Here is a 12,045-nt window from a genome sequence, read left to right as displayed (position 1 = left end):
CTAGGGGTTAATAACATGTGTCCGAGTTCGACCTTCTCTGGGATTTGTTTTCTTGCTAATCGTATGTGACCAGTTTTATTGCAAACCGCTAATTAGCTTATAACGCTAGTCGTCTGGGCACGGCTAAAGTAAAAAGAAATCGCTATTTCTATACCACTAACAAGGCTCAAAATAGCACCACACTTCCACGGTAGCATAATGATGCATACATACATGTAAACCGAAGCATTGAGAACTTTGTAAGTGTACAGACAGTTTATTAAAAAGATAGTTTAGAAAGACAGTACCGTTCACGTATACAGGCAGGCGCCATCTTGCGAAAACCGTCACGACCAGTCGAACGACGAACATTTTGCGCCGGATTTGTCCTTTAAGTCAAACATGCTTGTTCATGGCAATAAAGGATCCACTGCACAGATGTTGATCCATGGAGACACATACTGGTGTCAGCTGTGACTGGTTGTTGAGGTTGATGATATTTTTTGCATACAAGTTGTATTAGAAATGCAAGGGCATGTTCCTTTGCTCTTCCTGTTCCCAGCTCAGTTTTTGATGTAAACTGACTTTTCACTTCTGTTGATTTTGATCAAGTTCAAGGCCATCATGAACTACATGAGACATTTGTTGATCACACGTGTAACAGTGGACAACAGCCAAATGTGCCAAATTTTATCAATAAAAGTACAACTGTAATCTCATGATGACACGCTCTCAGACATTTCTTAATCCAGTGTTTGACACTTTTTTCGAGGCACATAGAGAGCACTGACACCCCCCCCCACCCCAGGCTACCCCCGAAACACAGACCCACTGTGCAGCCCCCCACCTCTGGAAGCAGGATTTCAATTACATGGCTGAGTGGTGCCTTTCTAGCCCAACAAAAAGCAGATCCGGCTGGTTGGGATGGAAACAGAGTCAGGGGGTGAGACAGAGGGGACAAGAGACACACCCACACACTCACAAAGCCAAACATTACTATGTGAATATTCACACAAACACACAGAGATGGTAAGGAGGTTTGTGCTTCACCCCTCCGGATCATGATGACTCATGGATGTTTGCCTGGTCTCGGCCTTCTCACACTTAGATTATCAGAGTAATCCTCCAGAGTCAGGAGGAGGTTGACCACAGATGGTAAGCAAGAGACTTCTAATGCTCTATTGTGCCATTTTCTGTCTTTGCACTATTGTAATATAACAAGGGTTAAATGCTGCAGAAGATGTTAACCATGTGGGCACCTGTTGTACTCTTTTACCAACCACTGTCTATATGCAGGACACGAGGGAGGGGCATTATGGTACTTTGTTGTGGAGGAATATACTGTAGAGTGCTGCATGCTGCATAATGAGACCAAACTGTGCAAGTTGAGTGTGTGTGATGTGAATAAGAAGGAGGCTGAGGCTGGTTGCTGTGATGAAATCAATTTGTTTTAAGGGGAGACTGTTTATATTGGTGCCATAGAACTGTCTGAACCTGCTGACGGCTGTAAGGAACCTTGAGTCGTGGGGGGGGGAGTTGTTTTTCTTCTTGTTTTCCTTGTAAATTGAAGAGTTAAATTACATATTTGTTTTTTTGAATTGTAAGCCTTCATTTTATATAAAGAAAACATTTTTTTCCCATTTAGTTTTTGTTATACTATACTTTAAGTGGACTTTGCACCAAGACTTTTGTGTCAAAACTACAATTGCCTCGATCAATAATGAACCTTTAATCAATGATTTTCTCTGAGGTATGGTATGATAAGAGTTATTTTCAAAACTGCTGTTCGTAGTAAATACATTTCTTAGCTATTGTCATAGCATGTAAGACTATTTTATTCAGAGACATAATTTGCTAATTTATTCTGCTAATGTAATATTTAGGAAATACACAATGGCTGGACTGGAAGTTATTAAACTCCTTGAGGACAATTTAAATACTGCCAATTTACAATATATTTTTATGTAACTAAAAACTTCCTGGTTAATTGTGTCACACCATTCTGGTACCTAAATAATAACATCCATAACCAACATAAATTAGTAAAATTACGTTTGACCCAGGTTACATACATACCTGTTGCACATGATTTCTGTTAGTCTGACTATTTATCATTGTTATGTAATTGCTAAGTCCACGTATATGTTTAGTTTTACACCATGTCAGCGGTGACCAATCAGCCTCTTCCCTTTGGTGGACTGGAGCGAGAGAAACACATCCAGATGATCTTCAGAGCTTTCCAGAACCGCTGTGGGCCCTCATGTGAGTGCCACACTCACTCATCTGGACCCAAACGCCACCAAATGCCTCCAGACTGGGAATCGGGTGAGCAGCTGTCAGGTCTGGCTCCTGGGAGGAAGATGGAGAACTGCTACACGCAGCCACCAGGGAAAGTGGGCAGACCAGGGGTGGAGGAGCAGCGGCCTGGAGGTGCAGCAGGATCACACTTTATGTCTGTGCTGGAAACAGTCAGTCAGATACATATCACTGCAAGACCAGAGCTGCAAGGTGAGTAGGAGGGATTACTTGTGTGTATTTGTGTGTAAAATAGAATACTTGCAGTGTAGCGATGTGTCTGTTTGAAAAAGAATAATACTTATCTTTGTAGGTCCACAGTGTGTTCCCAGGAGGATTTACAGCATCACCACAGGAGGCAGCAGGTCCCAGTTATTTGTGGCTATGGAAGGTACTGGTCCCTGTTCAGTTACATGCGTATTAACTGAGAACATTTATCTGCATCTCAAAAAGAAAGAGAAAGTAAGTTAAAATGTTTCAATGTATTCTCAGACTCTTCTTGATCTCTCCCTCCTGCCAGAGAGTTCTTGTGTGTGCCTCCAGTGTTGCGGTCCAGCTCGGGCCTGTTCTTTGCAGGGCTTCGACTGTCAGGGCCGGCAGGTCTTTTATTTTGAAAGGCCCCTTAGGGTGGACGCCTGCTGCCTCGGCTGCTGCCTGATGGAGATCAGGGCCTACACACCTCATAAACATCACGTTGGCACCGTATGTCAGAGGTACAGCAGTCTGAATCTGTCCCTTGACTTTTACAGTGGTGAAAAGTATAGTAGGTCATAAAAAGTCATAAAAAGGTCATAGTATAGTATGTCATAAAAAAGTCATGGTATAGTATTTCTATAAATACTAATTAAATAATAATTAAAAGTCATAGTATAGTATGTCATAACAGTCATAAAAGTCAAAGTATAGTATGTCATAAAAAAGTCATAAAAAATTACATAAACAACTTCTAGTATAATATGTCATAAAAGTAATTAAAAGTCAAAGTAAAGCATGTCATAAAATAGTCCTAACTAAAGTGAATGAATGAATGAATGAATGAATGAATGAAGAAATTTATTTCAGACATATCAAAATAATCCAAACAAAACATTACACAAAAATAAAAACCAACATAGACATGTCTGAAAAGGAGTAGGAGGAAGTATACACTTATTTAATCCTACCCCTTTTCCATAACTCAATAAATTATAATACGTCGTATTCACAATTATCTTATTATATATAACCTATATATCTACTATACATATAAACACACATCCCTTAAATTATAACCCCCCTCTATATCAGAAAAGAACTTCTGAATATTACCTGTTAATAGACTAATTTTAGCTCATAGTAGTCATAGTCATAGTATAGTATGTCATAAAAAATGACATAAAAACTCATATTATAGCATGTCGTAAAAAGCTACATAAAATAGTATGTCGTTAAAAATTACATATTAATACTTAACACCCTTAATAAAAGGATTAGTTCCCCTGAAATTACAAAAAGAGACAAAAGAAATCCCACTATTAGGTAACTAAATAGGTAATCTAAGTTTGTTTTGACCATTTAACCAGGTTTTGAGTTATCTGTGATATGTGACGCTATCGAAATACAGTGGAGGTAAATGAATTTTGTTTGTGGCACTCATAGAATTGCAAAAACAAAACAGACTTTACTGTAAAAAGTTCAAACCACTTTCTGTCAAAAAACAGTGCCTGTAAAAACGGTTTTCATTTCTGTGCGTTACTTAGAGTAAATGTAACGTGTGTATGGACAGAGATGTTGCTGTTAAAATACTTAAATGTAATCTTTTATATTTCGATTTTATTTGGTTGAATGAACCCTCTAACCCCCACTATCAGAACACTATAGCAGCAATCTTAATACTTTACATTCTCAGACTGAACATCTTGTCATATGAGTCTTTTTCCATGTCACTCCCAGCCTCTGGCCACCCTGTCTGAGCCACCGTAGATGCCCAGGCCTGTCTCTAAATAGCAGTGAGAGCTTTTACTGTTCCACCCAGCTGGGGTGTAGTCTAATCCTTGGAGACTTAATGCACAAAACAGCTGCTTGGACAGAGACACACTGACAGAGCTGCGTTGGGCTACATGGGAGGGAAGGAATGCCACATCCCTCCTAATGTGAATGTTGGCTAATGGGAGGAATGGTGGCACCCAGTCTCCTGTAGTCAAACCGAAATACTTCCTTCTTCCTCTGGCCTGAATCTGACTCCAGGGTTAGCTGGGGTGGGTGCCTTTGTGTGTTGAATTTAGTTTTCCAGAAGCAACACTCAATGAAGTTGTCCCCAATTAAGACTGACCTGGCAGAGGTTTCGGTGACCAGAGATCTACTTGGTATAAAAACTGTATTCTCTCAGTTGTGCAAGAATAAAGCATGCCCCAGTCTGAACTCTACCGACACCAAGCAAACAATGGTTTTGGTGCTGCAGAATCATGACAGCTGAAAATGTGATCAACCAAGCATCAAGGCTGGGCTGCACCAGTGTGTGAAGTACTGGCCAGTGTATCTGCCAGGTTGCTTATTGCACAATTATGTAAAGAAATGTGTTAAGTTGTGTTTTGGCTGACTGGGTTTTCAGGTGGAGCATGTTCACCCCTCTCCTGGAAGTGTGTGATTCAGAAGGAGCATCGACCTTCAGAATCCAGGGCTCCTGCTGTCCATACCGCTGCTTCTCCAACCAGCAGTTCCAGGTAGAACATTTAAGCAACCCAAAATGAAACGTGTATCTACAAGTATGTTTCAATCAATATATTTTGCTTTTAATCACACACCAGATTGTCTCCAACATTGGTGAGAAGATTGGAACAATATGGAAGAAATGGCCTGGCTTCAATGACGAACATAACATGGACCATGAATACTTTGGGTTGGAGGGTGAGTTGTGCCTAAGGAAATAAGATTTCCAATTCCTCATGATGTGGTTCCCAAACTTCTCCTGTCATGTCCCCATGGTGGACAAAATAAAGTAAAGTAGAATTTGATTGAAATAACAGTAAGAACATGTGTTACTTTTCACTTATCTTTCTCATTTTTTTTTAGTGCAAATTAAAATAAGTGATTAATAAATTACTTACACCTGTGTTTACAAGTTATAAAGTCTGCTGAGATAAGAGTTATTCAACTTACCCCCCCTCCACCCTGCAGTTGGTGAACCACTGTCGTAATACATTTTTACATTTTATTTTGTTACTTGTCCAGTGCCGCTGAATATGGACTCACACAATAAACTGCTGCTGCTGGCAGCCACTTTCTTGTTGGTAAGTATATAAACTTCTATTAGCACTCTTGCAGGAAGATACCGTTTTTGTTGAATTAAAATAGGCCTTTTTCACAGAAGAGACAGCAGAGGTGTACATCATTTTACATACATTTAGTTGCTTCAGTTTCAGGGTTCAGGTGTTGTGCATGCTACTGTCATGGTTTACTGGGACTACAGCATGAAACACACATTGTTTTAGTATTACTTGTGCTCAATTTGTCTGCTGTGAAAAAAAGGTCTATATAATTGAAATCCCTCATTGATCAACTCACCTTTTTTTTACTATTTTCTCTACAGAATTACATGTTCTTTGAAATGAGCTGATTAATGAAAAGGATCAATCAAGACGTTGAAAGTGGGCTGTAACTAGTGAGGAACACCAGCCGAGTCGCTTTAGAGTACAAGAGACTGCCTCATTTAATTGCATTTGATATAGAACAGTTGAAACATCTGTTTCAACATACATTTATTAAAGTAAATGACACTGAACAAGCTTTAGCAGCAGCTGCATATTTGACATTTATTGCTATAATCCATCAGGTGTACATCCAGCAGTGTTTGACACACACCTGTACCCATCATCACACCACCTATTACAGGCAGCATTACAGTTTTTCAACAAACTATAGGCGCTTTCTTGACGTGGTTCCAAAAAATGCTCCCGAGGAATTGATAAAAACTGTAACAGACCCTGACCCTGGGCCCAGTTTCATTTTTTTTTTTTTTACTACAAAATGGAAAAGGGAGTGAAGGTCAGTGTTTCAGGACACCTATACACCTTTGAGGACATTAAAGCAGAGCCCATCGCTTGGATTCTTTCAAGGTGGGATAAAGACAAAACAGACAGAAGGAAAAACTGGGTTGGGTTGGGCTCGAGGCCAGGCACAGTGATTCAGGCAGCTTGGCAGTCCATTCTTAAGATGCCGGTTATACAACCTTCTGCCCAACACAGGATGGTCCTCATCCTTTGGGATTCAACCTCCAGGTCAAAGATAGAGAATCATCGCTGATTCAGTTACGTGATCTTTTTAAGTAGACTGTATTTACAAATATATCGTACACAACAATAGTTATCGTTCTAGTTCGAAATGACCAGAGGAATTGTAGTTAAAATACAGCACTGTAATAAAATAACATCTACCTGCAACCCTGTTTTGAGTCCCAATAAAACAGATTAACACAGATTAATTTTAAACAGCAGGACGTGTGACGTTATGCTAAGCAATACAATCTGATCTAGGTTATATAACAGATTGGTTTTGTTGTATTTTGTCAAGTACAATTTGTTAACAGCTAATGACCAGATCAGCAAACACCAGTCACATGGCCTCCCTCTGGTGGCAAGTTAACAGATGTTACAACTCGCATTAATAAAAATAAAAAATAAAATTGGAGGCTCTTTCATTCTTCTCTGGTTGATTAAAAATAACGCATTTTTCTTTCTTCGGCTTGGTTCAGTGTTCTGTTGACAGGCTTCTCTGTTCATTTCCAATTTGACGCTAAGAAGGAATGTCTTCTTGCCTCTGTTCCTGACTTTTGCTCTGTCTTCATATCACACAGTGCCAATCCACATAGAGGTATCCTTCCCTAGACTCGTCATCCCCCAGCACATCACATATACGCACACCTACACACCACAAACAGAGACACACGTTAGCATGACACAAAAGTACATCAGAGAGAAACCATTTTGTTCACTTTGAACTAATGTAGCAACAGTTCTTACTCTTGCAGAGGTTGTCTGTGTGAGGGGCTAACGTCCGCCACTAGGATTCACCAGTCCATGGAAGTCTTCCCATGCTCTGTAAACAAAGGATGCAGCACATCATCATTCAAAATAAACAAAGCGTTTGGATATGTAGGCCTTTTTCAATGGGAGAATCACAACTGCATCAATTTACTCCAAAAGCATATGAAACATGATTGCATACATGGTTGTATTTTACTTGTCTTTCTTTTATAACATACACACTAACAAATACAAATGTAAATATATGTCGGGTTTTTTTTTTTTTTTTTTATAGCTGTGAATGTTTTAATGAAAGCATTTCATTAGTAAATCATGATTGCCAAAGAAAAGTTATAGAGTAATACTAGTAGCGCTGCAAAAAACATTTCACTTTATTATCGATTATAATGTTGATCATTGTATAGCTTAAATGTTTCTTCTATAAAATATTAGTCTGGCCATCACCACACCAAGCTCAATCTTTTAAGATTGATTAGTCTGGGGAGTCTGCTCTGTATTTTCTACTGCACAACGGGCATAGTTCAAATGACTGTACGCAATTGGACAGTCCTTCAACCAATCAGACCAACGATCCGGGTGACGTAGCAGTGACAGCGGCATCAACAGGTTGCTGCGCTTCGGTGGCCGCTATGTTGAATGTAAACAAAAAGCTGCTTGGTCGCTTCTCTATCGTCATCATGTTAAACCCACCAATAGCGCGCCAGGTGAATAAGCCAGTTTGTGATTGATCCCCGCAAAATTGTAACGGAAGCAGAATAGATAAACGTACAGGTTTCCAGCCTGAGCTGCAGGGCGAAATCAAATCGCCGGCAGATCAGGCTGGATTTACCCAGTCTAATAAAATGTCACAAAATGTTGAAAATCATTAGTACCCAGAGCCCAAAGTGACATCTACAAACTGCTGTTTTATCTACAACCAACAGTCTAAAGCCCATATAAATTCAAATTAGAAGCCACAAATCTTCACACTTAAGAAGCTAATTTTTTTTATTAAAAAATATTAATTACCACAAACATCTAGCTGTTTAAGTTGTAAGAAACATTAGCACTGTTTTGTATCATTCTGCTCTTTGATGCAACACTAATGCATTATAGTTAAAAAGTGTAATCCCAACAGAAATCTGATCAAATGTAAAGTTAGTGAGCATGCATACATGTATGAGAGAGATAGAGAGAGAGAAAATAATAAAACGAAGAGACATACATACTTAATGCTGTCTGTGTGAGTCTTGTACTCCATGATGGTGTTGGGAGGCAGGTTGAGGACTCTGCGCAGGGTGTCTCTGATGCGGGCAGTGGTTGCCTGGTCGCTAGCTGTTTTGTTCCAGATGGAGATGATGTCCTCCTGGAGAAAAGAAGCAGAGAAGGCATGTCTGAGTATACTGAAGAAGGCAGTGACTACGTACAACAGGTGTGTGTGTGTGTGTGTGTGTGTCTTTTTGTTGTTTTACCTGGAAGCGTACTGACACCACAGCCCCGCAGATCTCCTCTCCAACCATGAACTGCTCCCCGAGCATGGCCAGGATCAGGTTCTCCCAGCACCGAGATGCCAGGCCTTTCCTCAGACGGATGATCCACTTCCCACCCATCTTATTGGCATCATCCTAAAAACAACATAGGCAGGGTTTCAGAGTGGGCATTTTATTTACAAAACCAAATAGAATTATCGCTGCTCTGCAGCGATGGTCAGGGCCGAGCATTTTAAACTCGCAGGGAAGTCATCCAAAGCACAATGGCTGATTTTGTGTAAGATGTGACAGTGTGACCGTTGAGCTTTGAATTTGTAAACTTCGGGTCCGAAGGCAAACGGTGATCTCAGTGAGCTATCGTCCAGGTGATCACTCCTCTAGCTATTTGGGCTATATTTTATTGAGTCAGCCTGGGTTGACTCAATAACATGACTTTCCTAAACTGGAACTGGACTGATTGTTAATCAGAATCAGGTGTGTTAATGCAGGCACACATTTCAAATATGCAGGGCGGTTGTCCACAGCACAATTCCTGATTAGATATCTGTATGATCATCTTGCAACACCAGGTGCTGAACACAATTCAAACTTTTTTTTTTTTAAATTCACTTTTTGAGATAAAATTGTGAAATTGTGCTCACCAAATCTACAGTGATCTTTGAATGTTGTGGTTTTTTTTCCATGAACATCAAAGATTTAGTTTGGAAGAAATAGCAGGATTTGTTTATACTACTGTATGCAGCAATGTTTTAATAGACTGTGGGCTCAATTTTTGATAAATCAAAAATCTGAAATTTGTGGAGAACAGTCTGGGGAAGAAGTTCCCCAAATGTGGTATCAATTGAAACAAAACAGTGGGAGTTAATAGGTTTAAGAAGTTTTGCAGTTTTTGCAAAAAGTAGAGTGATGGTCTTCAAAATTGCTACTAGGTAACAGCGGAGCATAGTTTCTGCTCTATTGGGGCTACAGTTTGGCATAAGTTGTGACGTTGTAGCATGTACGGCTGATTTGTTATGAATTTTTAAAGATAGCTGTTGTAGTGCCACCATCAGGACAATTAGCACACAAATAGCACTGATTAATTTTGGCATAGAACTGGACTTATGTGCAAAGTTTGGTGAGTTTTCATGCATGCGAACATGGATTTCTTAGGAAGAAGAAGAAGAGGACAGTAGGGTCTAAATAAATGCATTCTTTACTGTACAGGATCTCAGAGTACCCACCTCCCACATGGGTTTAATACCCTCCTTGAAGAGGTGAAAGTCACTATGGCCTGTCAGGTCGCCTGGCCGGATCATGTGACTATAGAAACGCCAGAACTGCTCCACCTGTGGAAGGACAGGCAATGTTTACATTAGGGCTGAACGATTAATCAGTTTCAAATCAAAAACGAAATTTGAAAGAATGCAATTAGCTAATCGTGAAGACCGCGATCAATCGAATGTGCAATATTTAGTTAAAATGTTTGGTGTAACATTTGGTTTAACATTGGTTTGGTTTAACAACTTTTTATTATTATATTTACAGTTTTAGATAAATGAAGATAAATGCTGGAATAATGAATAATGTTACGTATCACACATTGTTTCCAGAAATGTCCTATTTTGAGTGGATTTTTCATTCATTTTTGTATTACTTTATTTAACATGATCATAGGTGGTGCAATATGTGGATGCTGCTATTGAACTGAGGCATATCAGAATTTTTTTTTATAAATGTTCTGTGTTTGACTGTTCAATGTTAATTCATGCTAATTAAAAGAAAAACACGTATTGATTAATGCTCCATGACATGTTTTAGCTGTTACACAGTGAATATTGAACTTTAGATAAACTTTAGATAAAAAAATTAAAAAGAATTGGAAAATCGAATTGTAATTAGATTTTATCCCCAAATTGTTTAGCCTTAGTTTACATCAACATGAGTCAGGATAAGCTTTTATCATAGATTTGCGCTGTCTGGGTAAGATGATAAACAAAAGCAAAAGAGTGTCCCGTTCCTATCTACTGTATGCCCCATCTAAATAGGTCATAAGAAGCGACTTACCGAGGCGAAGCTACCAATCTGTTTAATGTTCTGCTCGTAGCTCTGAGTACTGGCTGGTCTCCCGGGGGTGCGTCTGGAGTACCAGAAGGTGTAGTTGTATTGAAGAGGGTGCTCTCCTGCCCCTGGCACCACCATCTGCAGAAAACAAGAAAGTGAATAAGCTGTACAATTAACTTTGAAGCTGCAAACACATGTCTCTTTTTTATATATATAGGCTTACCTTTTTCTTAGAGGTGTTCTGTTCCTTGTCCTCGTCTTCAGCTTTTTCCTTCTCACTGTCTTTCGGTGAGCCTTGGTCCTGGTCGTGGTCTCCACTGTCATCATCTTTCAGACTGGATTTGATGGAAACAGACAGCAAAATAAAAATGGTTGTGTCTTGCACTGACTTCATTCAAATTAAGGGGGACTACAACTATTACATTGCTAAAACTAACGCGGTCTAAAACAAGACAGAGAAAGTGCAGTTTTTGTTTAAACTGTTTTAGAGAGGTGTTGAGTCAACGTTATGAAGATATGATCCACTGCAGGGCTACTGCATTAGCTAGCTAACGTTACACCTAATGAACTTTCAACTGAGTGTGCCTTTACCTGTAAACTGCAAATATGTAGACGGTTTATGATGGACACGTACACACCTGTACTTAAACTACTCTGACCGTGAATATCCTACAACGCCCTGTTAACTACCTGCCCGTACTTTAGGGCCATGGGAGTCTAGTTTGAACCGAGACTGTGCGCACATTCCACCGCCTCTAAACAACTACCACACCGAGGATTAAGGCCCTGTCCGCCTTCCGCTTGGCTAAGCTACAGCTAACAACACAGCATATTCCCCATCATGAAATACTATGCAGACTCTGTTGTTACTTCCCTTCGTTTTAAATGCACCTGTGTGTGGACATTGCTCTCATGTAGGTGTATAAGCCCAACGTTATATTGCAGAGCATGCAGGACCATGCAATAAAGCTGACACACCTCTCTTTTTACACGCAAGAGCCTTCATTAATGTTACGCTACACCGTGAATTTGCAGCCACGACAGGGGGCCCACTCCCTGGCAGATATTCCATAGAAACCTTTGATTACTCACGCGTCAAATTTGTTGTTCATTATTTTCTAGGTGGGAGCCTTTCGGAGTGCGACCACAGCCTCCTGAATTCCGCAGGAACGGCGGCGCGCACAGCGGACGCATGTGTACGCGCACGCAGTGTGATGAACGTGGGGTTGAGAGCTTTC

The 12,045-nt window shown here is 40.0% G+C and overlaps 2 protein-coding genes across 3 annotated transcripts; one reads left to right on the top strand and one right to left on the bottom strand.

The window, feature by feature from the left end:
• Positions 1-371: 371 nt before the first annotated feature.
• On the top strand, positions 372-6,385 carry LOC116037335 (phospholipid scramblase 2). Its single transcript, XM_031281200.2, has 8 exons — positions 372-1,134; positions 2,130-2,487; positions 2,588-2,665; positions 2,795-2,987; positions 4,865-4,976; positions 5,061-5,160; positions 5,485-5,543; positions 5,843-6,385. Exons 1-8 carry the CDS (start codon positions 1,132-1,134, stop codon positions 5,867-5,869), a joined length of 930 nt encoding a protein of 309 aa, XP_031137060.1. The 5' UTR covers positions 372-1,131; the 3' UTR covers positions 5,870-6,385.
• On the bottom strand, positions 6,040-12,037 carry eif4e2 (eukaryotic translation initiation factor 4E family member 2). 2 transcript variants are annotated; one of them, XM_031281202.2, is made up of 8 exons: positions 11,900-12,037; positions 11,031-11,142; positions 10,811-10,945; positions 9,988-10,092; positions 8,747-8,899; positions 8,500-8,640; positions 7,272-7,347; positions 6,040-7,172 (listed from the first exon to the last, which is right to left on the bottom strand). In XM_031281202.2, the coding sequence occupies exons 1-7, from the start codon at positions 11,917-11,919 to the stop codon at positions 7,312-7,314; spliced, it is 702 nt and encodes a 233-aa protein (XP_031137062.1). In that variant the 5' UTR covers positions 11,920-12,037; the 3' UTR covers positions 6,040-7,172; positions 7,272-7,311. The 2 variants fall into 2 exon arrangements, with proteins under 2 accessions (XP_031137062.1, XP_031137061.1); XM_031281201.2 differs by having other exon boundaries at positions 8,504-8,640.
• Between the last annotated feature and the right edge of the window lie 8 nt (positions 12,038-12,045).

This window comes from Sander lucioperca, chromosome 9 (assembly GCF_008315115.2).
Source record: "Sander lucioperca isolate FBNREF2018 chromosome 9, SLUC_FBN_1.2, whole genome shotgun sequence".
Taxonomy (NCBI): domain Eukaryota; kingdom Metazoa; phylum Chordata; class Actinopteri; order Perciformes; family Percidae; genus Sander; species Sander lucioperca.
Note: the sequence above shows the minus strand (reverse complement) of the source record. Positions and strands in the feature narration are given on the sequence as shown.

Excerpts from the sequence above, each read along its gene's own strand:
- LOC116037335 (XM_031281200.2), top strand. Across the intron at positions 2,488-2,587 it reads TGCAAGACCAGAGCTGCAAG|GTCCACAGTGTGTTCCCAGG; the intron begins GTGAGTAGGAGG and ends TTATCTTTGTAG. Across the intron at positions 5,161-5,484 it reads TGAATACTTTGGGTTGGAGG|TGCCGCTGAATATGGACTCA; the intron begins GTGAGTTGTGCC and ends TTACTTGTCCAG.
- eif4e2 (XM_031281201.2), bottom strand. The coding sequence starts at position 11,919 with ATGAACAACAAATTTGACGC. Across the intron at positions 10,093-10,810 it reads AGATTGGTAGCTTCGCCTCG|GTGGAGCAGTTCTGGCGTTT; the intron begins GTAAGTCGCTTC and ends GTCCTTCCACAG. Across the intron at positions 7,348-8,503 it reads ACTCACACAGACAGCATTAA|AGCATGGGAAGACTTCCATG; the intron begins GTATGTATGTCT and ends CTTTGTTTACAG.